This window comes from Phocoena sinus, chromosome 4 (genome assembly GCF_008692025.1).
Source record: "Phocoena sinus isolate mPhoSin1 chromosome 4, mPhoSin1.pri, whole genome shotgun sequence".
Classification (NCBI taxonomy): Eukaryota; Metazoa; Chordata; class Mammalia; order Artiodactyla; family Phocoenidae; genus Phocoena; species Phocoena sinus.
In genome coordinates this window covers 60,712,369-60,735,199 of record NC_045766.1, presented here as the reverse complement: position 1 = coordinate 60,735,199, position 22,831 = coordinate 60,712,369, and the positions used below count along the sequence as shown (strand labels likewise).

The 22,831-nt window shown below is 43.8% G+C and overlaps 1 protein-coding gene across 3 annotated transcripts in view; it reads left to right on the top strand.

Moving 5' to 3' along the window:
- Positions 1 to 22,831, top strand: part of KLHL6 (kelch like family member 6) — a 67,483-nt gene that overhangs the window by 36,678 nt on the left and 7,974 nt on the right. For 2 of the 3 annotated variants that reach the window (XM_032630476.1, XM_032630477.1), the window contains 5 exons: positions 2,733 to 3,182; positions 10,254 to 10,491; positions 15,196 to 15,398; positions 16,937 to 17,150; positions 18,511 to 19,380. In XM_032630476.1, the coding sequence (XP_032486367.1) occupies positions 2,733 to 3,182; positions 10,254 to 10,491; positions 15,196 to 15,398; positions 16,937 to 17,150; positions 18,511 to 18,812 (1,407 nt within the window). In that variant the 3' untranslated portion in view covers positions 18,813 to 19,380. Of the gene's footprint in view, positions 1 to 2,732; positions 3,183 to 10,253; positions 10,492 to 15,195; positions 15,399 to 16,936; positions 17,151 to 18,510; positions 19,381 to 22,831 lie in introns of those variants that run through there. The other variant, XR_004349677.1, reaches the window with a different exon arrangement.

The following is a 22,831-nucleotide window of genomic DNA, read 5'->3' as shown; positions in this document are numbered from 1 at the left end:
AGAAAACTTGGTCTGTACAGCAAGGTCTAAAAAACACATTACTGTAATAACTTTATCTACGAAACTCTATTGAGATAACCACTATTAGCATTTTGATGTATTCCCTTCTAGTATTTTCTCTACTTGTGAGAAATGTCATTTATTTTAAATAGATAATTCCTCCACATGGCACCCAATTGGGGTACAAAAAGGTAAACAGTGAAAAGTAATTCTCCCTGTCTACCCTCACTCCGCCCACCAGTTCCATTTCCCAGAGGCAACCTTGTTACCAGGTTCTTAGGGGGCCTCCCAGGGACAGTCTACATATTTAGAAAATCTCTTTGATTTTCATATCATCTTTTTCTCAGGCAAATGCTGGCAAGGTGTACCTGCCGTTCTGCTCTGGAGGCTGCCATCTAAGTGAGTTCCCTTTCAGCCCTCATGATGTCTCTGTGGGCAGAGCCGCAGAGGGCTCTGGTTACAGCTTCTGAGGGCTCAGCGAGCCTTGGTCTCGGTTTTATATTTTTACTCTTTGAACTGAAAATCTGCAAACAACTAAACAGGTGTTAGATTTCTCAGTCTCAACTGTTTCCTCAGTTGCTCATGCAAGGAACAGATCTGCAGGCCGTTGGGGCCAGCTCACAGGGTGGTCTGAAGCAGAATGTAGGTGTTCTCCAACATTGACCATCAGGTCAGTGTTTTCTGAATTGACAGTTGAAAAGTGTGGTCTGACAGGGTAAGATAATATTTTGCAATTGGGATTGATCCCCCCATATTAGGGATGTGTGCCCCCTAGAGTGCTCTGGAGTGAAGAACAAAGCCTAAGTCAATATGGTCCACCCTAAGACCAGTCCTGTCCCCTCCCTTCAGGACCCATAACACTACCACCCCCAGCTCCTGTCATTAGAGTTTCTCCTCTGCAGGCTGCACCCTCCCACTTGGTCAGGCCTGCCCGTCTGTACTCTCAGTAGGCCCCGTCTTCAGACCACCCCTCCCCAACAGGCCCTGTCCCCTCAGCCTCCCTCTTTGCATCCTTCTTCTAACTGATCAAACCAAGAACATTGACAACTTGACCCTCTAAAGGGCCCAGTGGGCAAGGAGGGAAGGTAGGAAGTTAAACTCTTTCAAAGCTGAGCTCCAGAGAGCAGCAAATAGAATGGACAGGTGCATTTGAGACATCTCATCTGTAAAATGAGTATTAAATAATATGATGAATACAGAAGGGCTTTGTAAGCTGCAAAGTGCTAGATACGCATGTGGGACTCATATTCTTATGAAGATGGTGATAATTTAAAATTAGGTCATGGAAGCCAATTTTACAAATTAATTTTTTTATTACAAAAGTGTTACTTATTCATTTTAGAAGATTTAAAAAGTATATAAATAAACAAAATAAGAAAAAGAAATCTCGGAACTTCCCTGGCAGTCCAGTGGTTAAGACTCCATGCTTCCAATGAAGGGGGCACAGGTTCAATCCCTGGTCGGGGAACTGAGATCCCGCATGCTGCACTGCTCGGCCAAATAAATAAATAAAAGAAAAAAGGGGAAAAAAGAAAAAAAATCTCATAGTGTTATTACAGAGTGTGGTGCCTTGTATTATTTATACAGTATATTCCATCTATTCCTATGGGACCTGTTTCTGTGGGAGGATTATTGTTGCCTTGACAACAAATTTTGCCCTGTGACTTACTCTGGCCAGTTAAGTGTGAGTGGAAATGGCATGTGCCACCTCTCAGCAAAAGTTTTAAGAGCCTTTGTGTGGTTTGCCATCTTTTTTCCCCTTCTGTCACAAAACTGGCATGTCAAGAGCTTTTCCATCATCCTTGGTCTTGGACTGAAGCCCTGTGAGCCCTGTAATGTGAGTGAGAAATAACATTTATTGTTGTGAGCCCGTGAGATTTGAGGGTTGTTTGTTACTGCAGCATAATTTGTCCCAAGATACCTGATACACAGAGATAACAACTGTTAATATTTTGGTTTATATCCTTCAGTCTTTTTTTATGCCTACATTCAGTATATATTTTTCTTTATAAAAAGAGGATCATAATGTATGTATGATTTTGTGAAGTGCCTTCTCATTTCACCTGAAAAGATTTCAGTATATAGCTCCAAAAGATGAGTTTTCTTTAAGCATAACCACAACACGATTACCACACTTAAAATTGATAATAATTGCTTCATATCACCAAATGTTGGTCACTGTAAACATTTCTCTTCTAAAATTTTGTTTAAGTCAGGGATCCAAATAAGCTGCATACTTTGTAGTAGGTTGATATATCTTTTAAATCTCTTTTTGTGCGTCGGCTCTCCCTCCCTGCCCCACCCCCCTTTTTCTCTTTCCCCTTTTGATGTATTTGTTGAAGAAACCAAACTGGTTGCTCTGTAGAGTTTCCCACAGTCTGGGTTTTGCTAATTGTATTCACGTGGTGTCATTTAACATGTTCCTCTTTCCCCTATGTTTCCTGTACGTTGCTGATTAAATCTAGACACTTGATCAAGATTCAGTGAATGGATTTTTCAACTCAATACATTATGAACATTTTCCATGTCATTTAATATTCTTCTACAACATGCTTTCTTAATGACCATACAGCTGTCAAAAATATGAATGTATTTTCATTTATTTAGCTAGTCCTCTATTGTGGGTCACTTAGGTTGTTTCTAAATTTTTGCTACTACACACAACTCACTGATAAACCTCCATGTGGACTAGTCATTTTCTGGCCTGATTTGCCGCCCTTCTGTTCTCTTAGTTCCTGCGGATGGTGGATGCCTGTGCGAGCTTCCTCACAGAAGCCTTGAACCCAGAAAACTGTGTTGGAATACTGAGGCTGGCAGACACACATTCCTTGGACAGTCTAAAGAAGCAGGTTCAAAGTTACATCATCCAGAACTTTGTGCAGATTCTGAACTCCGAAGAGTTCCTTGAACTTCCTGTGGATACCCTGTACCACATCTTGAAGAGCGATGACCTTTATGTGACAGAAGAGTCTCAGGTGTTTGAGACTGTGATGAGCTGGGTCAGGCACAAACAGTCAGAACGACTCTGCTTGCTCCCCTATGTCCTGGAGAACGTGCGCTTGCCGCTTCTGGACCCATGGTACTTTGTGGAGATGGTGGAAGCGGATCCTCTCATCAGACAATGCCCAGAGGTCTTCCCGCTGCTACAGGAAGCCAGGATGTACCACCTTTCTGGCAATGAGGTGAGTTGATGATGAGAGATGCCGTATATAACCAGCAAAGTGAAGGAATTAGCAGACCTCCCAGAGATACAGGTGAGACTGGCTCACAAATCATTAGGGTATCAAGAAGTAGATGCTGTAGATGTTTATAGTTTGAGTCAGGCAGTTCCAGAAGCTCTGGATTTCTGATCTGTAAAATGCCGATAATACTACATGGTAGACAGCTACTGAGAGAATTAGGTGAGATCTAGAAATCACCCAGCACCATGCCTGGCACATCCTTCCCCTTTCTGGTTGTGTAAGGGCGGGAGTTTGGTGGGGGAGACACACATATGTAGGGAGTGTGCCCTGTCCAGTCACCATTCCACAGGGCTGCTGCTTTCCCAGTTTGTCCACTCTGGGGAAACCTTGAGACTCTTATATCTCCCCTGACATTACCTAGGTTCAGACTCTCATTATTTCCTTCCTGAACCTCTGAGAATTCCTCAAAACTCAGCTTTCCGCCCCCAGTCTGGCCGCCCTGCCATTCATTCATCAGCTGGATGATCTAAAACTCAAGCCTCATCATTTCATTCCTGGGCTTAGCCTCTTCACTGGCTCCCCACCACTTTCAGGATAAAGCCCACACTTCTGCCTAAACTCTCTAAGCCTGGTCTCTTGCTCGCTGCTCTAGTGTCATCTGCAACCTCTCTCTCCTGCTACAGTCTGAGTGCACTGCTTGTAATTCCCCAAAGCGGACACGCTTTTTCAGCCTTCAGGCTAATGCAGGTGCTGCTCAAATGACTTTTTCCTCTTCTTCATCTAGTTAACTTCTGCTCCAGCTTCAAAACTCAGTGTAAGCATCACCTTCTCCAGAGGCCTCTGTCAGTCTCATAGCACTGGAGCATTGCTCTGTTATAGCACCAACCACTGCATGTTAACCATTGAATTCCTCATCTGTAAATATCTCTAGACAGGGAGGTTGTTATGGTAGGAAATATGTCTTATTGGACTTTTCATCCAGACCTTAGGAGAGTCCTTGGTATATAGCAAGGGATTGGTTAATGTCTGTTGAATGAATAAATGCGTACCAAGATAGTGAATAAACATATCATTTGTATCTACCTGGTTCTCCTTAACAATTCCTGAAGAAATGTTATATTCAGAACTTTATAAAGACAAGAATAGGCTTAGTGGAGAGGAACAAAATCATCATTAAGTAACGATAGAGGGGCAGTTTGTTACGTTTGTACACATGAACAGCCACACATGTATACCACTGTACAATGGTTCTGAGGTTGGCTACCAAGCCTTCTTCATTAGGCCATTGGTAGAAATATTAGCCAAAATAGTTTAGGAATTGTCTTTCAGAGGCCCCTTGGGAGCCCCTTCTTTTCTGTCTGTCCTTTTCTAGTTCTGTGTTGTCCTCAGATCCATTGTCACTTATTCACTCTGCAAGCACATCCTTAAATATTTGGTAGAATTTATCAGTGATGCTATCAGAACCAGGAGGAATTTTTTGTGTATGTGAGAAGGTTTTAAACTTCAAACTACAAATTGTATTTCTTTAATAGCTATATAGATACAAGAGACTATTCACATTATCTATTTCTTCTAGAATGAGCTTTGGTAGTTTGTATATTTCAAAGAATTTTCCATTTCATAGAAGTTGCTGAATTTATTGGCATAAAGTTGTTCACAGTAGTCCCTTACTATCCTTTGTAATGTCTGTAGAATCTGTAGTGATGTTATAGCTCTCATTCCAGATATTGGTAATTTGTGTCTCCTTTTTTCTCCTGATCAGTCTGGTTAGAGGTTTATCAATTTTATTGATTTTCTCAAAGAACCAGCTTCTGGTTTCACTTGACTTTCTCTACAGTCTTTACATTTTCTATTCCATTTATTTCTACCTTAATCTTGACTACTTTCTTCTGCTTACTTCAGGTTGAATTTTCTCTTCCTTTTCTAGTTTTTTAGGGTAGAAATAAAGGTCACTAATTTGAGATTTTTTTTCTAATATTGCCATTAGTGCTATAATGTCATATGCTATACTTTCATTCTTCACAAATAAATCCTGAGCACCAACTATATGCCAGACATGGCACCAAGCACCACAAAACAGTCTCTACCTTACTAAACTTATGGTCTTTCAGAGAAGACAGGACAGTAAGCAAATGAAGGGTGATAAGCAGACTGATAGAGGAAGACCAGATAACCACAAGGGTCCTATGCTGGATATGTGGGTCGCTGGCAGTTGGCTCAGCACTGGGAAAGCCCTCATATTCCTGAATACACGATCAGTCTCTGCAACTGCTCTCAGTTCAGCATTTAAAGTACAGTCTTGGGGCTTCCCTGGTGGCGCAGTGGTTAAGAATCCACCTGCCAATGCAGGGGGCATGGGTTCGAGCCCTGGTCCGGGAAGATCCCACATGCCGTGGAGCAACTAAGCCCATGCGCCACATCTACTGACCCCGCGAGCCACAACAACTGAATCCCGCGCGTCTAGAGCTTACGCTCCGCAATAAGAGAAGCCAGTGCAATAAGAAGCCTGCGCACCGCAACGAAGAGTAGCCTCTGCTCACTGCAACTAGAGAAAGCCCATGCACAGCAACAAAGACCCAACACAGCCAAAAGTAAATAAAATAAAATAAATTAATTTTTTTAAAAACTTAAAAAAAGGGCTTCCCTGGTGGCGCAGTGGTTGAGAGTTCGCCTGCCGATGCAGGGGACGCAGGGTTCGTGCCCCGGTCCGGGAGGATCCCACATGCCGTGGAACGGCTGGGCCCGTGAGCCATGGCTGCTGAGCCTGCGCGTCCGGAGCCTGTGCTTCGCAATGGTACAGCAAAAAAAAAAAAAAAAAAAAAAAAAAAAAAAAAAAAAAAACTTAAAAAAAAAAAACCCAAAGTACAGGGTCTTGATCAACTGTACTTCCAACATTCTTGCTATTTTTGTTTCTGCTTCCCATTTCCTAACTCCCTGAAATGCAGGTGATAAAGGCTTTCCTCTTATATAAAATGTCCCTGCTGTGTCTTCTGCAAAACTGCTGCTATGAAATATCTGCTCTGCCTTTTGTATTTGCAATGGGGTGGGGGTGGGGGAGTGGGATTATAAGCTTTGGATTTAGGAGGAGAGAGAATTCTGATAACTAGAAAATGTCAAGAACTTGAGCTCCCAGTCAGGCAGATCTGGGCTTTAATCTTGACTGCACAATTTACCTACAGTGTGACCTTGGGCAAGCTACTTAGCTGCTGTAAGGCTCAGCCCTTGTAACATGGGAAAAACAATATCTACCAACTGATAGAATTGTTTTGAGAATGAGATAAGATAATGAATGAGATGTGCTAGCACAGTGTCTGGCATATGTTAAGTGCCCCAGAAATAAAGACTGTTCCTATTCTCACTCAGTTCTTTATGGTACTCTATCTCCCACGATCAAGCATTTTCTTTCTCTGAGGCTAAAATCTCTCTTTTCATTGTGTCCTAGTTTTTTTCTGCCTTATTGCCCCAAATCCTGCTCGGGGCATTTTCTCATCCTCATTTTATAGTCTAGGTAACTGAACCAACCAAACATTGTGATCTCTGAGTTGTGTCTCATTGCTAGTTGATTCCCTGAAACTCCCAGCCTTCTCGCTGCTTGTGTGATCTTGGCTTTATTCCTAATGACACTAGTGTAAGCCTGGAGGATACTCTGTGAACACATTTCTCCTCCTAACCTTCCTTTCCCAAACTTTAACCCTGCCTGTCCTATCATTATCTCTCCATTTTAACCTTGTCCCTCCTCTGAGCTCATGGAGGTGGTAACAGAAGGAAGTTTTAGAATCCTAAAAGCAAATGTCAACTTACATTTGATTTAGGAGTAGTAGCTGGTACCTTCATTGGGAGAGGTCTTTTGGGGCAGAGAAAGTTACCCCTTCATTTCATTGCCTCCTAAGTCTCCAGGGACCAACTTGATCTATACCAAAGGCTGCTCTGATATGTGTGCTGTCAGGAGGACCTACTCCTGAGGGCAGCGGGGCAGAAGCTCACCCTGAGGAGCTTTATCCAAGCAGTTTGGTCACTTCTGTTTGGTGCTCTCAGATAGGTTCTTTGGACAATAAGTAGTCAGTAAGGGGAAACTTTTTTGCTCTACTTCTAACAATCTGAAAATAAACTGTGTAGGCCTGATGGTTGCGTGTGATTCTTTGGCAAACACTTACTTTCGTTTGTCTGCAACAAACTTGCCCATCTCTGACTTCAGATTGGCGTTTGTCATGCCTTTGGGGTTAATATTTTGCAAAACGTAGCTGAACTTACAATTTGGTAATGGTGCCACCATCTGGCAGTCCTGTGGTTCCGAGTTACAAGGCAGGTCTCAATACCCAGCCAGTCCCATCAACTAGATGATTGTATTAGTTATCTATTGCTGTGCAACAAATTATCCCCAAACAGCTGTTTAAAACAACCAACATTTATTATGTCACAGTTTGCAGGAATCTGGGGGTGATTCAGCTGGGTGATTCTGGCGCAGGGTCTCTTCTGAAGTTGCAGTCCATCTATTGGCTGGGGCTGCAGTTAGTCATCTCAAAGCTCAAAGGGGGCTGGAGGATCCACTTGCAAGTTCCCTCGCAGGATTGTTGACAGAAGTCACTTCCTTGCTGGCTGTTGGCTGGAAGCCTCAGCTTCTTGCTACTTGGGCTTCTGCATTGCAGCTGTCTTTCTTTAGAGCAAATGACCCAAGAAAGACTGAGAGAGCTGTCAAGATGGAAGCTGTAGTGCCTTCATAACCTAATTTCAGAAGTGGTATACCAACACTATTGTATTCTATTGGCATAGAGATCAACCCAGGAATAATGTGGAGGGAACAGCATAGGATGTAAATACCAGGAGGTGGGGATTGCTGGGGGCCATTGTGGAAGCTGGTTACCACAATGATCTAGATTGGAAAAAAAAGTCTTTATCAGGTCCTGGGTTAACTAACTTGCCCATTCATTCATTCACTCATTCAGCCAACATTTATGGAAACCCACAAGCTCCAGGCACTGTTCTTGGTGCTGAGGATCCATTGGAGAAAAGGGCTATCCCTGCCATCAGGGACATTAGAATAAATTACACGAGGGTGAAAAGCGCTGTGATAGGGAAATTCAGGACTGTGGGAACAGGTGTGGAAAGGCAAGAATGGCTTCCTGGAGGAAAGAACAAAATGACATTGAAAATAATGTCAAGTGGCTTACAGGGTAAGTGGTTGGGAAGGTAGTGTGGGCAATCGAGGGCAGATATTATGGGGAGATGCAGACAGCAGGCAGGAATGCAGGCTTCAGTCAGTGGGAGCAGAGTCTTCCACAGGCCAGGACTCAGGACCGGGATGCCAGCCCTGGGAGTCAGGAGTAAGATCATGGCTGGTTTGGTCCCCTGCTAGTCAGCAGGCTGTTGATGCAGGAGATCAGACACTGTGAATAAGATGGGGGGGCTTCAGAGAGGAGGCTGAGGCTTGGCTCTCAGAACCAGAGTAAGGGTCACAGGGAACCAGTTCTGAGAAGCTAGTGCTGTCCTCTAAGCATCGCCCTATAATCCCTAAATCCTCCCTGCAAGAGGATCAGATTGGTGCTAGAGGTTGTCCCTCAGCTGTGGGAAGGAAGGTTTAGAGGCTGGAGGGAGAAATCTCAGATTGGCCAATTTGTCTTTGGTGCCAACTCATTGCTTATTCCTCTCCTACCAGCTTGGTATTCTCATAGTGCCTCCAAGTTCTCGGGACCACCCCTTCCACCCTTATCCCAGCTGGCCTTTCCACTGTCAGTGCCCTCAGTCTCAGCCCATTGCCCAGGATTTAAACTGCCACACACCTCCACTCCTTTCTGCTGACCCATAAAGGAGAGTCCTGCCACAGACTTTATGGCCATGGTCTGGCCTCAATAACTGAGGATGCAGAATTTACTGTATCTGACTATTGGCACAGAAAAACAAAGTCTCTTCTGGGAAAGTAGACGTTGGATGTTGGCTGATCTGATTACATGTGACTATTGATTGGATTCACCACTTGTGGACTCAGGTAAACCGTTTGTCACCATCTGTGGGCAAGATTGAAGTTCCATAATCCATATTAGGTCAGCTTAACCTTGTAGGAAAGAGTAGCTGCTTTTGGCCATGTGGGAAATAGGTGCTGCTGCCTCTCTGTCTCCCGTCAGTACCCCTGTAGAACCTTCCCCGTCAAGCCCAGGGATGGCTGGAACCAGGAGGAGGGCAGCTCTCCCTTTTCATTAATTACATCAATATGACATCTCCCACCACTCTTACTGCTGTGACTAGCTATGGAGGGCCACGCGTGTGCCAGGTGCTCTTCTCAGCTCTCTACATCACAACCTCATGGATGCTCACAATGGCATGGTAGCATAGGAATGATCACAGGCATTTACAGAGATTGTGTTGCTTCTCCAAGGTCACATGGCCATCGGTGGTGGAACCAGGATGGAACTCTGGTGTATTTGACTCCAAACCTCTGCTCTTTCAGCTGGGTTCAAATATCTGTGGTATGGATATCTTTGCTTGTTCAAGGCTCTGAAGGGTCATATGCTTGATGTTGGGACCCAGTTCCCCAACCTCCTTGGACACACCCTTGCTCCCCTTTGGTTCTTTTCTCCTAAGTCTCTGGATGCTCTTATGTGCCCTCAGGACTTCTCTTCCAGAAAAGGCCTGGTAGCGAGCAAAGTCTGGGATATCATCAAGAAACTGAAACCAGTGGGGAGTGGAAGGTGGCCAGAAATGAAATTCCAGGATTCAGTGCTTCTGACCAAGCAAGAGGGAAGAGGCAGGAAAGTGCATTTGATGGTAGACAGACCTGAACTTCTTAAAAAGTAGCAAAATCTACACCCGATAACCTTTATTGAGTACCTACTATACATCAGGCCCTGGGCCAAGCACACTAAATATATTATCTCATTTAATCCTCATGACAAACCTATGAGGTTGTTACCACTAAAATTTCCATTATACAGAAGAAAAACCTGAGGCCCAAGGAGGTGAAGTCACATGGTCCTACGGTGGCAGAGCTGGGAATTGGGCTCTGCTCCTCTGGCTCCATAGCCTGAGCTCTGAACCACTGTGCCATTCTGCCTCTTTGTACTCCCATTGATTTTCCAGATCATTTCAGAGCGCACCAAGCCCAGGATGCATGAGTTCCAGTCTGAGGTGTTCATGATCATCGGTGGCTGCACGAAGGATGAACGGTTTGTGGCGGAGGTAACCTGCCTGGATCCCCTGAGGCGCAGCCGCCTGGAGGTGGCCAAGCTCCCCATGACAGAGCACGAGCTGGACAGTGAGAATAAGAAGTGGGTGGAGTTTGCATGCGTGACATTAAAAAATGAGGTCTACATCTCAGGTAAGCAGAAGCCACGTGATGCCAAAGCCAGCCCCCAAGGCACTACATGTTCTCCTGAGTGAGAGACAGGCAACCATCCCAGGAGAATTAATGTGGATGGCACTGATCTAGCACTAACTGGGTCAGGATATGGAAACCAGGCACTCAGATGGTCTTATCGTGGAGAGGGAATAATTACTGAGTGAACCCTAATCCTTCAGCAGTATTGTAGTAGGAACTGGGGGAGCAGGCAGATAGGACTTCCTTCATGGAAAAGGAAGAAGGAAAGTGGTACTAGAGTTTATTCGGTGTCTGCTATAGGCATAGGACACTGAGCTAGCCACTGGAAATACAGTAATGAATAAATATGTCTGCTCTTCCCCCCAAGTCTGACCTCTCCCCTCAAGTTTATTAGGTCTTACTTTTAGATGCTCCAATAGCATCCAGTACTTTTTCATTTCTTACTTCTAAGTTGTTTGCTTAATTGTTTATAACTGCTCTATGCCTGTTTCCCATTAGTCCTTAAATTCCCTGAATCAACACTGTATTCCCAATACCTAGCGCTGTGTCTGGCCATAGTAAATGCTCAATAAATATTTATTAAATGATGTAATCTCTACCATCTTTACAGCATAGTAGATGAATTTACTCTTTGGTAGCAATTAATTATTGCCTCTCACATCAACTCTATAAGGTAGGTGATTTTAATCTCCGGATTACAAATGGAGAAAACCGAGGCTCAGAAAGGTATGGAACTTACCTAAAGTCACACACTGGTAAGTGTCAGGCAGGATTCCAATCCATGTTCTCTGAGTCTCATGCTCTCCCATGACATTAAAAGCCACCTAGCTCTTCTTGCAGCACCAAGGGAAAAGACAAACATCCCTTCCCTTCTCTTGGCGGTTTTCTTTAATCTGAACTCGTTTTGGAAAGAGCTTATTCCCAGAACTGGTCTCCTCCAAGATAAAGGGCAGGTCAGTTCTTCTTTGAGTCTATTAATACCACAGACTAGGGTTTAGCTTTCTTTTGTCTTACAGAAACATTTTTTAATTGTTGTAGAAGATTTAAGCAATACAGGGAGTGTAAAGTAAAATATGGCAGTTTCTCTGTGCCATCACAATCCTACATGTTTTAATTTTTTTTTTTTTACAAAAATGGTTTTATATTGTCTTAGAGTAAGTAATGCCAGCTGCTGTAACAAACCCTGAATCTCAATGAATCACCAGAGAAGTATGTGTGGGTTGGGGGAGAGCACCTGCTCCACTCAGTTATTCAGGGACCTAGGCTCCTTCCATCTCATGATGAGGCTGTTTCCAGACGTGACCTTCAAGCTTGATGCATTTTGGGAAGAGAGAGAAACCCAACAAGTTGAAAAGACACACCTGCTCACAACAGCCTCGGCCTAGACATGAGGCATCAGTTCTGCTCACATTCTATTGGCAAGAACCAGCTGCATGCCCTCCCTGCACCCCCGCCCCCCTTGCAGTGGGGCTGGGAAATGTAGTTTAGCCGTGTGCCCAGGAGGAAAAGACAGGTTTGGTAATCATGGTCAGTCTTTGCCTCATACACTACACATAGTGTTTTATTCTACAACTTGTCTTTTGTCCATCTTCAATTTGTTGTTGTCTTTTAAAAAATGATATAGGCTGCTAACGCATATATATGGAATCTAAAGAAAAAAAAAAATGGTCATGAAGAACCTAGGGGCAAGACGGGAATAAAGACACAGACCTACTAAAGAATGGACTTGAGGACATGGGGAGGGGGAAGGGTAAGATGGGACGAAGTGAGAGAGTGGCATGGACATATATACACTACCAAACGTAAAATAGATAGCTAGTGGGAAGCAGCCGCATAGCACAGGGAGATCAGCTCGGTGCTTTGTGACTACCTAGAGGGGTGGGATAGGGAGGGTGGGAGGGAGGGAGACACAAGAGGGAAGAGATATGGGGATATATGTATATGTATAACTGACTCACTTTGTTATAGAGCAGAAACTAACACACCATCGTAAAGCAATTATACTCCAATAAAAATGTTAAAAAATAAAAATGATACAGGCGACACATGAAAGCATGCTTGTTGTACTAAATCAACAGAAATGTGTGCTCAACTAACAATCTGTTCTGAACATCATTACATGTTGGTATAATTGATCTACTCTATGTGTTAAGCAAGGTAATACATGTAGAGTACAGCACAATCCCGAGCACGGGGTGAGAGCTCAGCAGTGTTAGTCGTCATTATCACTACTGCGAGGGTTGTCATTACTGCTCATTTCACCAGCTTCAGGGCTGTCTACTGAATGAATGAATCATAATTTTTTTCAGCTTTTATTTTCCCACTGAAAAAAATACCGCAGTAGGCATTTTCATACACATATATTTATGAACTTGCGCTGATATATGGAGAGATTCCTGGATGTGGTCATAAGATGTGTAAATTTAGAGTTTTTGTAGATATTGCTAAATTGTCCTCCAGAAAGTTTGTAACCAATTTACAGTTCAACCAATGATGAATGTCAGTGCCCATTTTCTACCTCCTTGTTAACACTTTTTATTATCAATTACATTTTTAATAGACTTGATTGTGTAAATTTACACTCTTAGATCGTTAATGAGGTTGAATATATTTTCATATATTTATTAGCTAAACGTATCTGTTTTTTAAAAATGATCTGTTCCTACCCTTTGTTTTTCTATTGGTTGTCTTTTCCTTATTAATTTTTTGGAGTTCTTATTATATATCCTTTGCTATTTGTATTACAAATACTTTCTCCCAGACAGTGGGGTTGTCTTTTAACTTTGATTTATATTTTATATAGTAACTTTCTTTTCTATATGTTCTAGGTTTCTTGTCATGCTTAGAAAGCCCCTCCCCACCCCAAGATCATTAACATCTTCTCCTATATATTCTCCAGTTACTTCTATAGCATTTACATTTAAATTTTAAGTATAATGTGAAATAGGGATCTAAATTTTTCTCTAAACAGATAGCCAGTTGTTCTAATGCCATTTATTTAATAATCTCTATATCTTTTAGTCTGTTTCTGTACCTTGTTTTTAATTGATCAGTTTGTCTTATACTAGTAGCACATTATTTTTATTATCACAGCTTTTTAGTATATTTTGATATTTGCTAGGGAGAGCTCTCTCATTCCTCCTTCTTTTTCAAAAGTTTCTTAGAAATGTTCCCAAATCTACTCTTCCAAATGAAGCTTAGAATGGTCACTTCATGTCCTGAAATCCATGAAAAGCCCTGAAGGCACCTAATACATAGGTTAACTTGGGGAGGGTTGACATCTTTGCAATAACCTGTCTTATCATCTGTGCACATGATATGCCTGCCCAGTTAATCAGGTCTTCTTTTACATCCTGAAGTAAAAAAAACTGTCATTTTTTCCCCTTTTTAATAAAGTTTGCATACATTTCTTTGAAAGTGTATAGTTATTTTATAATTTTGGACACTACCTGACTGGGATCAATATCACAGTGTTTTGAATAGAGACCTCTAAGAGGTATACAACACCCCTCCCCCAGAATGGTTAAACTATATGAACAAAAAGATAACAGGAGAGGATGAAGCTCAGTCTCCCTAGCAGCCAGGGGAAACCAAACTATGGCATCATTTTTCTCCCTCAGGCTGTAAAACAAAACAAACCAACCAAAAAAACCTTCCTGATATCCGCTGTGGGTGGGGTATGGGGAAAAGTCAACCAGGACAGCTTTGGAAGGTTCTTTGGTATCACCTGTAAAAATTCAAGGTGGGCACACCATTGACCTAGGAATCCCACTTCTGGGCTCCACCCTTGAGAAACACTTACCCGTGACACAGAGCATCATTAATGATATTCATTTCCACACTAGTGCACATTTTAGTCTGAAAGATACATCCTTTGTTTTAGGTAGTTGGTAGTCCTCTGTGCTGATGGGGAAATGGAAACACAAAGTCATTAAAATATTTTATTAAAGTCACCAGAAAAGTCAGCTCTCCTTTGTCTTGGTCTCTCTCCCTAACTGAATTACATATTTTCTATTTATTGAGTTGTCTTGAAAAAATGTTTTACTAGCTCACTCTCAGATGATCTGGTGTGAGCATCTCATTCTGTTCCAATAGAAATTGTTTCAAAGTAGGACAAACCTCCCTTATGTTTTTATATAGATCAGAGTTATGAACCAAGAGAATTTTGTAAGATTTCATGGTGATTTTCCCAGGTTTGTATTTGTTTGAATAAATAAGCAAACAGAGAACTTAAGCTGGTTTCTCATTTGCCCGCTGGTCAAGGCCCTACTATCCCCACCTGCAATCGTCCAACTTTACCTGTCCTGCCTGACCTCCTGCCCCTGAGCCTCACAAACACTGGAGTCCAGGCTCCTGTTGGTCCCCTCTAGCCTAGGCAGACTTGGGTACTACTCCCCTGAAGCCTTCTCTGGACCTAGCTCACGGAGCCTCCTCTTCTCTGAATTCTCACAGCACAGAGGTGACACATGGCACAGCCCAGTGCATGATCCACCCCAGCCTTGCACTGTGTCTCCCTGTCACCCTGTGCAGGCTCTGTCCTGGCAGCCACACTGCATGCACCTTCATGATTTCTTTTGTCTGGGTGGATGGGGCGGGAGTTGGTGCTCGTCTGGGGATTTAACACTCTGGGCCAGTGGGGAATTATGGGAGAAGCTGCATTTCTGACATATCAGTGGTTTCTTAAATGCTCTATATGTCTCCTAGGTGGCAAAGAAACACAGCACGATGTTTGGAAATATAATTCTTCAATCAACAAGTGGATTCAAATTGAGTATTTGAACATAGGCCGCTGGAGGCATAAGATGGTGGTGCTCGGGGGCAAGGTCTATGTGATCGGAGGTTTCGATGGCTTGCAGAGGATCAACAACGTGGAGACCTATGACCCCTTCCACAACTGCTGGTCAGAGGTATAGATTATTTCTATGAGTAACTCTGTGTTATTGCTTCAAAGCTTAAAAAAAAAAAATTGGTATCTGCCAATGTAGGTATACGGCTTTCTGATCTCCCTGCTCCCACTGAGAACATTTTCAGTAGCTCTGAGCTTCCCTCCTCATAGGAGCCATCGAGTCAGCATTGCTGATCAGGTCACGGAAATGATTTCCTTCCAGGTGGGGGAGCTCTGTGTGGGTACCTGTCCTATCCTGGCCAGAACCCCAGATGTAGACGGGAGGTTTGATCCTGTCTTGGTCTGCATGTCTTGGCCTAGAGTCTCTGTCTCCTCTGATGCCATCTGCCCTTGTCTTCTCCACACTGGGCATACCAGGATCTCTTGACTACACTGTTTGTTGAATCCAGAGTCATTTGGTAGTATTTAGAAGTCAGCCCTTATTTATTTACCTATTAGTGATGAACCATTTGCGTGCCTTCAAACAAGACTTTAGCAATGCAATCTCAGTTACATATCATACTCAAGAAAAGGCAAAGCATTGCTCATCGATGGGCATAAAGTTTCCGTTTATGCAAGATGAACCAGCTCTGGAGATCTGCCATACAACATTGTGCCTATAGATAACAATACTGTATTTTACACTTTAAAATGTGTTAAGAGGGTAGATCTCATGTTAAGTATCCTTACCCCCACCCAACACACACACAGAGGTAAGGTGACCTCACTTCCTGTACTTTCAGATTATTCCCAATTTCAAATTTTCTTTCTCCTTATCAGATTATATGTCAGAGCATGTTCCAGCTTTGGGGTGTGTGAAACGTGGTCATCACAGGCACAAGCAAAGGTAGACAGGTCATTATGGCATCCAGCCAAGATCTGTTAACCCGAAAAGAACTTTATAGGGAGCCCTTAACATTTATAAGGCTGTGCCCAAGAACTTCTCAGTTTAAGTCCCATCACAAAGTTGCTCCATGACCCAAGAGGGTTATGTTAATGGGTAAGAGACTCTTAAAAGTCCCCTTTAGTGCCCTGGGGTTCACAGGATGGAAACACAAGTCTGGCTTAACCCTCAGATCTGTATGTTGCCCCAGAGTGGGAGACTATGCTTACCTGTGGCCACCTGAAACCCTTATACCAGCTTTTCTTCCTAGCTATAAGCACCAACGACAATGCCTGGCACATAGTAGGCACTCAGTAAATATTTTTTGAATGAAGGAGCACATGAATAAATATGAATATGCATGTCTGAGAAAGCATTTTCCTCCAACATTGGCTGGTTTCATCTGTATAAACACTTATTCCTGTACACCCCTCTTGCCCTGAGAACTGAACTCTGGGAGAAACAGGCTAGAAACATCTGGAGCCTGGCGGGAGGGTGGGAAATGTACGCTTTGATCCTCTCTGTGTCTCAGGGGAGTCAGGCCCACAGGCCTTGTGACTTCAGGCAAAGGATTCCCGGGCTTGTGTCCCCTGGCTCCTGGCCTGTGTCCTGTTAGCCATTGCAGCAATCTGGGCAGTGTCACTGACAGCTTCTCCTGGTGCCCTGTGTCTCTGCAGGCTGCACCCCTCCTTATCCATGTCAGTTCCTTCGCAGCCACCAGCCATAAGAAGAAGCTCTATGTGATTGGGGGAGGGCCCAATGGGAAACTGGCCACGGACAAGACTCAGTGTTACGACCCTTCAACCAATAAGTGGAATTTAAAGTCGACCATGCCAGTAGAGGCTAAATGCATCAATGCAGTGAGTTTCCGGGACCGTATCTATGTGGTTGGTAAGTGAGCAAATGGCTTCTTATTTAAGTGTAGGGTCCCCTACACCTGCAGCCCTGCAGGTAGAGCACATGAGACCCTCCTGGGAATTCTTGAGTTCCTGGGTGATGTGGGTGGGGTTGAAAAGAAGAGAAGATGGGGTTGGTCCAGGCCTTGGTGGAATTTACCTTGCAGTTCTGGAGACAGAAACAGCCCCCATTTAGGAGACATACAAGACAGATGGACAATGGTGCCCAGGGGAGGAGCAAGAAATTGCTTTGGGAGCAAAGTGTGTTGTTGTAAGCGTTAGCAATGCACAGAAATTGAAATATGCACCGTATAAGTGCCCAATAAATGGTAGCTATCTTTATATCTTATTCTGTGTTCATGGGAATTTTATTCTTCCGACTTGCTTTGGGGGCTCTGAACAGTTGCATTTAGCTGGAAGGAAAGCCTGACTAGCCAGACCACAGTTGGCATGTAATTGTTAAGGGTGATGGATCTCAACCCTGACTACTCATTAGAGTCATCTATGGAGCTTTTCCCAAAAATATGGGTAGCTGGGGCTTGTGCAGACCAATAATATCAGAAGGAGAAGGAGGACGCTGGCCACAGTGTCAGGTGTTTTTAATGTGCAGGTGATTTTAATGTACAGCCAGGATTGAGAACGACTGATCAAGGAAATACCAAAAATAAATAATTCCAGCAAATGAGAGCTAATCAGAGAAGGCTTCCTGAATGCAAAATATGGGAACGGATTAAGGCAAAACCCCTTCTCTCCCTTGCTTCAGGTTTCCTGTGTCTTTATGGTCAGACTCGTGACTCTGCCCCAGAGGTCTAATCTCAAGATGGGTAACTTGGGCTGGTGTCCCAGGTCATGCTCAGTCTAGAGATGCCACCACCTCTAGTCACTGCCATGTAGATCAATACAATGCAAGACTCCTATGCACCAGGCCTTCTGCCAGGTGCTTTATGTGCATGGTCCTTCTGATTTCTTATCACCACCGTGGTCTTGGTGCTCATGGTTACAGATCCAAAAGTGGCAGAGCTGGGATTATGAGCCGGGCCTATCTGATGCACCAGGTGGTATTTCTCCCAGGAAGCAGTCTTTATGGTACATTTTGGCAGCCATGTGAAGACAGGCGTCCTTCAGAACCTGATTAGCACCGGGCTGCAGAGTTTAAAGGGCTATGAAACGTTTCCAGCAGGAGACTTGCTGCCCCTAGTTATCCATTCTGGCTTTCTGGAGAGCAGAGCCGTGAATTTGCTCTTTCTATTGGCAAGATGGTAGACTTGACCTAACCAGGAGTAGGAGTTTAGTGGTTAATGGGGAAGAAAACCAGAAAACAGTGAGATGCCCACGGTGTTTCCTTTCCTCTTCAGGAGGGGCCATGCGAGCGCTGTACGCCTACAGCCCTCTGGAGGACAGCTGGTGCCTGGTGACCCAGCTCAGCCACGAGAGGGCCAGCTGCGGCATCGCGCCCTGCAACAACCGGCTCTACATCACTGGGGGGCGGGACGAGAAGAACGAGGTCATCGCCACGGTGTTGTGCTGGGACCCCGAGGCCCAGAAACTGACGGAGGAGTGCGTCCTGCCCCGGGGGGTGTCGCACCACGGCAGTGTCACCATCAGGAAGTCGTACACCCACATTCGGAGGATCGTGCCTGGAGCTGTGTCGGTCTGACTGCGGGAGCGCGGAGGGCGGAGCCACGCGGGGAGCCCTCCTCCCTCTCCCCCGCATCGGTCCCTCTAAAGCAGCTAGCGGAGCTTGAGTTACAGGCTGTGCATACATCAGGGGTTCACCGCAGCTCCCCATGGCGGCTCCTTGGAAGTCACAGCTTTGGGACTTGAGACCAGCCAGGACTGTCTGTGAGACCTACCTCAGGAGGAAAGAAGAATAATACTTGACATTCAAGACACACCTGTCCCATGCCAGATTCAATACCGGGCACTTTTGTATACCAATTCCTTTAACCGTCAAATGACCTGGTGACTGGATTTTATTACTCCCATTCTACAGGTGAGAAAACCGAGTTTAAGAGAGACTAAGTGATTTGCCCCAGGTCAGTCAGATTACAAGTTAGCTAAACCAAGAGTCTAAACCCAGGTCTTCCAATTTCAAAGTTAGTGTAGGTTCTGTCATGTTGTCTATCTCAGAACATGAAAAACACAAAACAGCTCATTTTTGTTCTGACAAGTTTGCTAAAGGATTCACTCAGCAAGGCAGGGAAATAAAGGTGCTTCTTTTTTTCTTTTCTTCTTTCCCTTATATTTAAACCATTTGGGATCTTTGGTGTGGGAACCTTGGGCCCCTTGTCAAGAGCATCTCATAGGTTGTTCCATCTGACAGTTCTGGGGAGATGGGTCTGGGAGGACCTATTTGCTATGAAAACTGTAAAAGACTTCTGTCCTCCCCTCTATTTTTTATGATCACAGGAGGCCCATTGTGGACTGGAACTGTCATGGCTGGACAGAACTGTACCTTCAGCACAGCCCAGTGCCCTAGCCTCTTAATGTCCAACAGTTGTATTGCAATGTAGAAGAGGTTTTTGCAGAGACTCAGAATACCGGTTTTGTTTTTCCGGGGCAGGGGGAGGGTTGTCTTTGGTTTTGTTTCTTCAGTGTAAACATCCTTACATTGCTGGCCACTGTTGAATGACTGGCTCTTCTTGACGGCACACTTTCTACTTTTTAGACAGTGATTTGGGTCCATGTCCCTGTGACCCCACCCTCCTGGAACCTTCGTTTTCAGGATCCTTTTAATCCCTTCTATTTGGTTTTTGGATCAGCTTGGCATAGTTTTGACTCAAAGAACAGCGTCTGTTCTTCACTCTAAGAGATGGAGCTTTCATATGAGCTCACTGGAAATTCATTCTAATGCCCAAATTGGGGACACAGATTAAGAGATCCTGTTTCATGTGCTGTACTTAAAAGGCAGTAACAGGGGCTTCCCTGGTGGTGCAGTGGTTAAGAATACGCCTGCCAATGCGGGGGACGTGGGTTCGAGCCCTGGTCCAGAGACACCCCACATGCCGCGGAGCAGCTAAGCCCGTGTGCCACAACTACTGAAGTCCATGCGCCTAGAGCCCATGCTCCGCAACAAGAGAAGCCACCGCAATGAGAAGCCCGCGCACCGCAATGAAGAGTAGCCCCCGCTCGCCCCAACTAGAGAAAAAACCCGCGCGCAGCAACGAAGACCCAACGCAGCCAAAAAAAACAACAACAGCAACAACAGTGGTAACAACATAGTAACTGCATTACTTAATGTCCTTTACTTTCATCATATGATTTCAAATCTCTTTAGAGAGTTTTATTTCATGTCAGATGTGCCATTGTGTGCTTGTACTTCTCAGCAGTTTGGGAAGGTATTAACAGTTGATGGTGAATTTAACTTTCATAGAAAAGTTATGGTTAGAAGGAGCTACAGTTCAAAGCATATAAAAAGACTTGGAAAATGACAACTGAGATTTCTATTTATACTTAGACCATTGAGGATAAATATAAATGCGTGTTGGTGTTTGAAAAGCTCTGTGGCTTAGAGTTCAGCTCCTTGCTGTGAAAAGTGAGATGGGAAAATACGAAAATATTTGTGGGAATTTAGAACACATACCTCACTTACAAACACTGATAACCTTAATGAAGCTCTCAACTGAAACAATTTAATCTACTTCAATTCAGCAAACATTCCAGGAAATTTTTGTTTGGCAAAGCCTTGGGGACTCCAAAGAGCAAGACCAGTCCCCACCGTAGAAACACTCGATAAACAGGTAAACAGGCCACTTGGTCAATATTATAATTTTTCTTTTCATCAAGTTAGAGAAAATGAGACGTGTATGAAGTTATGAGGTTGCATCCAGGTCTTTATTGCCCTTCCAAGTGATCTCCTTGGGAAGCTGTGCTCTTTGGTCAATGATGTGGCCATTGTTTACATATTTGTTTTTCTTTGAGATCGCCTTCAGAAACCACTTCTGGGCTATAGGAGCTATCAGTCGTATTTCAAAGACAACTTCAGGAAAGGACTTTCAAAGAGGAAGTTCAATGACAGCATCATTGGCAATGCAGAGAGCCTCCCCTCAAGAAAGAGTGTTCTCTTTGTCCTGGTGGTCCTTTGATAAGAGCAACTGGCAAACTTTGAGCCCAGATTTTCAGCAGGTTAACCCTATGCCGGGAAACTGAGGATTTAGGATCTCTGTGTTATAAATCTGGTTCTCAATGCAAGGGTTCTCAATAACGGCATGGGTTGGCGGACAGAGACACCTACTAAGAAGATCCAGAGTTCTGCACTTGAAGCTGCTGGTCTGTTACTTTTAGGGACATAATGAATTTCAAGTCATTTTGGGGAAACTTTATATCATCAGGATTTAAGTCTCTAGGCAGTAGCCAGGGATGGAATCTCTTAAAATCTAACTTCCATTCTGAGATGAACAAACAAACAAACAAAAATCAAGTTTGCAGGAAGTTAACTCTCATAAGCCATACCACCAACAGGGGGACGAGGCAGGTCGGTGCCAGATGAGCCAGAGACAAAGGACCCTAGGACTCAGGCAGGGTGTGTAGGATGTCCTAGCACAGCAGAATGGATCTTGAGGCGGGTCCCATGAGTGGATAGAGTACCCCTGACTGGGAGGAAGAGGATGAGGTAGGAAGAGGAGAAAGTCAGGTTTAAGGACGCAGGTCTAGAAAATGATGTCAGGGACCCTGGAGTTTGTGAGCACGACTCCATTTTCAGGAAGTGTGAGGGGAGAATAAGGAACCAGGGGTTCCAGGCAAGTGGGTTCCAGGAGGAAGCCCACTTCTTAGAAGTGAGACAAAGTTAGAGCAGGACCAGCCGTCAGACCCATTTGTTGTGCGGCCTCTGAGCTGCTTGGCTGGGTCTCTTATCATTCTGGACCAAGAGAGAGTGAGGCCCAGAGGCTCTGATGAGGTGGAATCTGTTGGGGAGGTTAAGGGGCCCCAGTTGCCAAGGCTGATCTGAAATGGATGGGGAGCTAAGCTCACCCAAACATCAACAGATTAAATGTTCTCTTCTTAGCTTTCATCACATTCTGCATACACTGGCTTCAGGAAACACGCAGACACACAGAGCTCTTGAACTGAAAGAAACTGTGCTCTCAGAGAAATGCAAATATTTGCTTATAGCTATGAAAGTAGCTTTGCTATTTATAAAAGCCCTTGAGGTACTGCTGTTATTCACTTATCCTACTTGATTTTGAAAAAGAAAGTACTCAGTAAAATTTTCAAAGTGGGTAAACACCACTGGAATTTCTTATATAAAGTCCTAACTTGGGATTGCAAAATCCTTTTTTCCCTTAGTATCTGATCTGGGTGTCGTATGAGATCTTTTAATTTGAAGAGTCATCCTTCATGGAAATCCACAAATATCTCAAACATGGCTACTGTAAAACCAGTTCTGACAGGTCAGATTTTCATATTTATAGATAAAAATATCAACACTTAGTTAACCAAATCCTTTAAGCATTTTGGTTACATGAGGTTGTATTTTCTTTTTAAGTGATCAAACTAAAGATATTGTTTATAGGTAAAAATACAAATAAAGTTTTTATTTATTCAGTAAAATATGTATGGAGCTGATAAGTATATGTTGTGTACAATCACTGGCTGAATTTTTTTTTTTTTTTTTGCTTGTTTTGGTTGATATGAGTAAGTGGTATCCGAATAGAAATTAATTTAGGAGGGGAAATT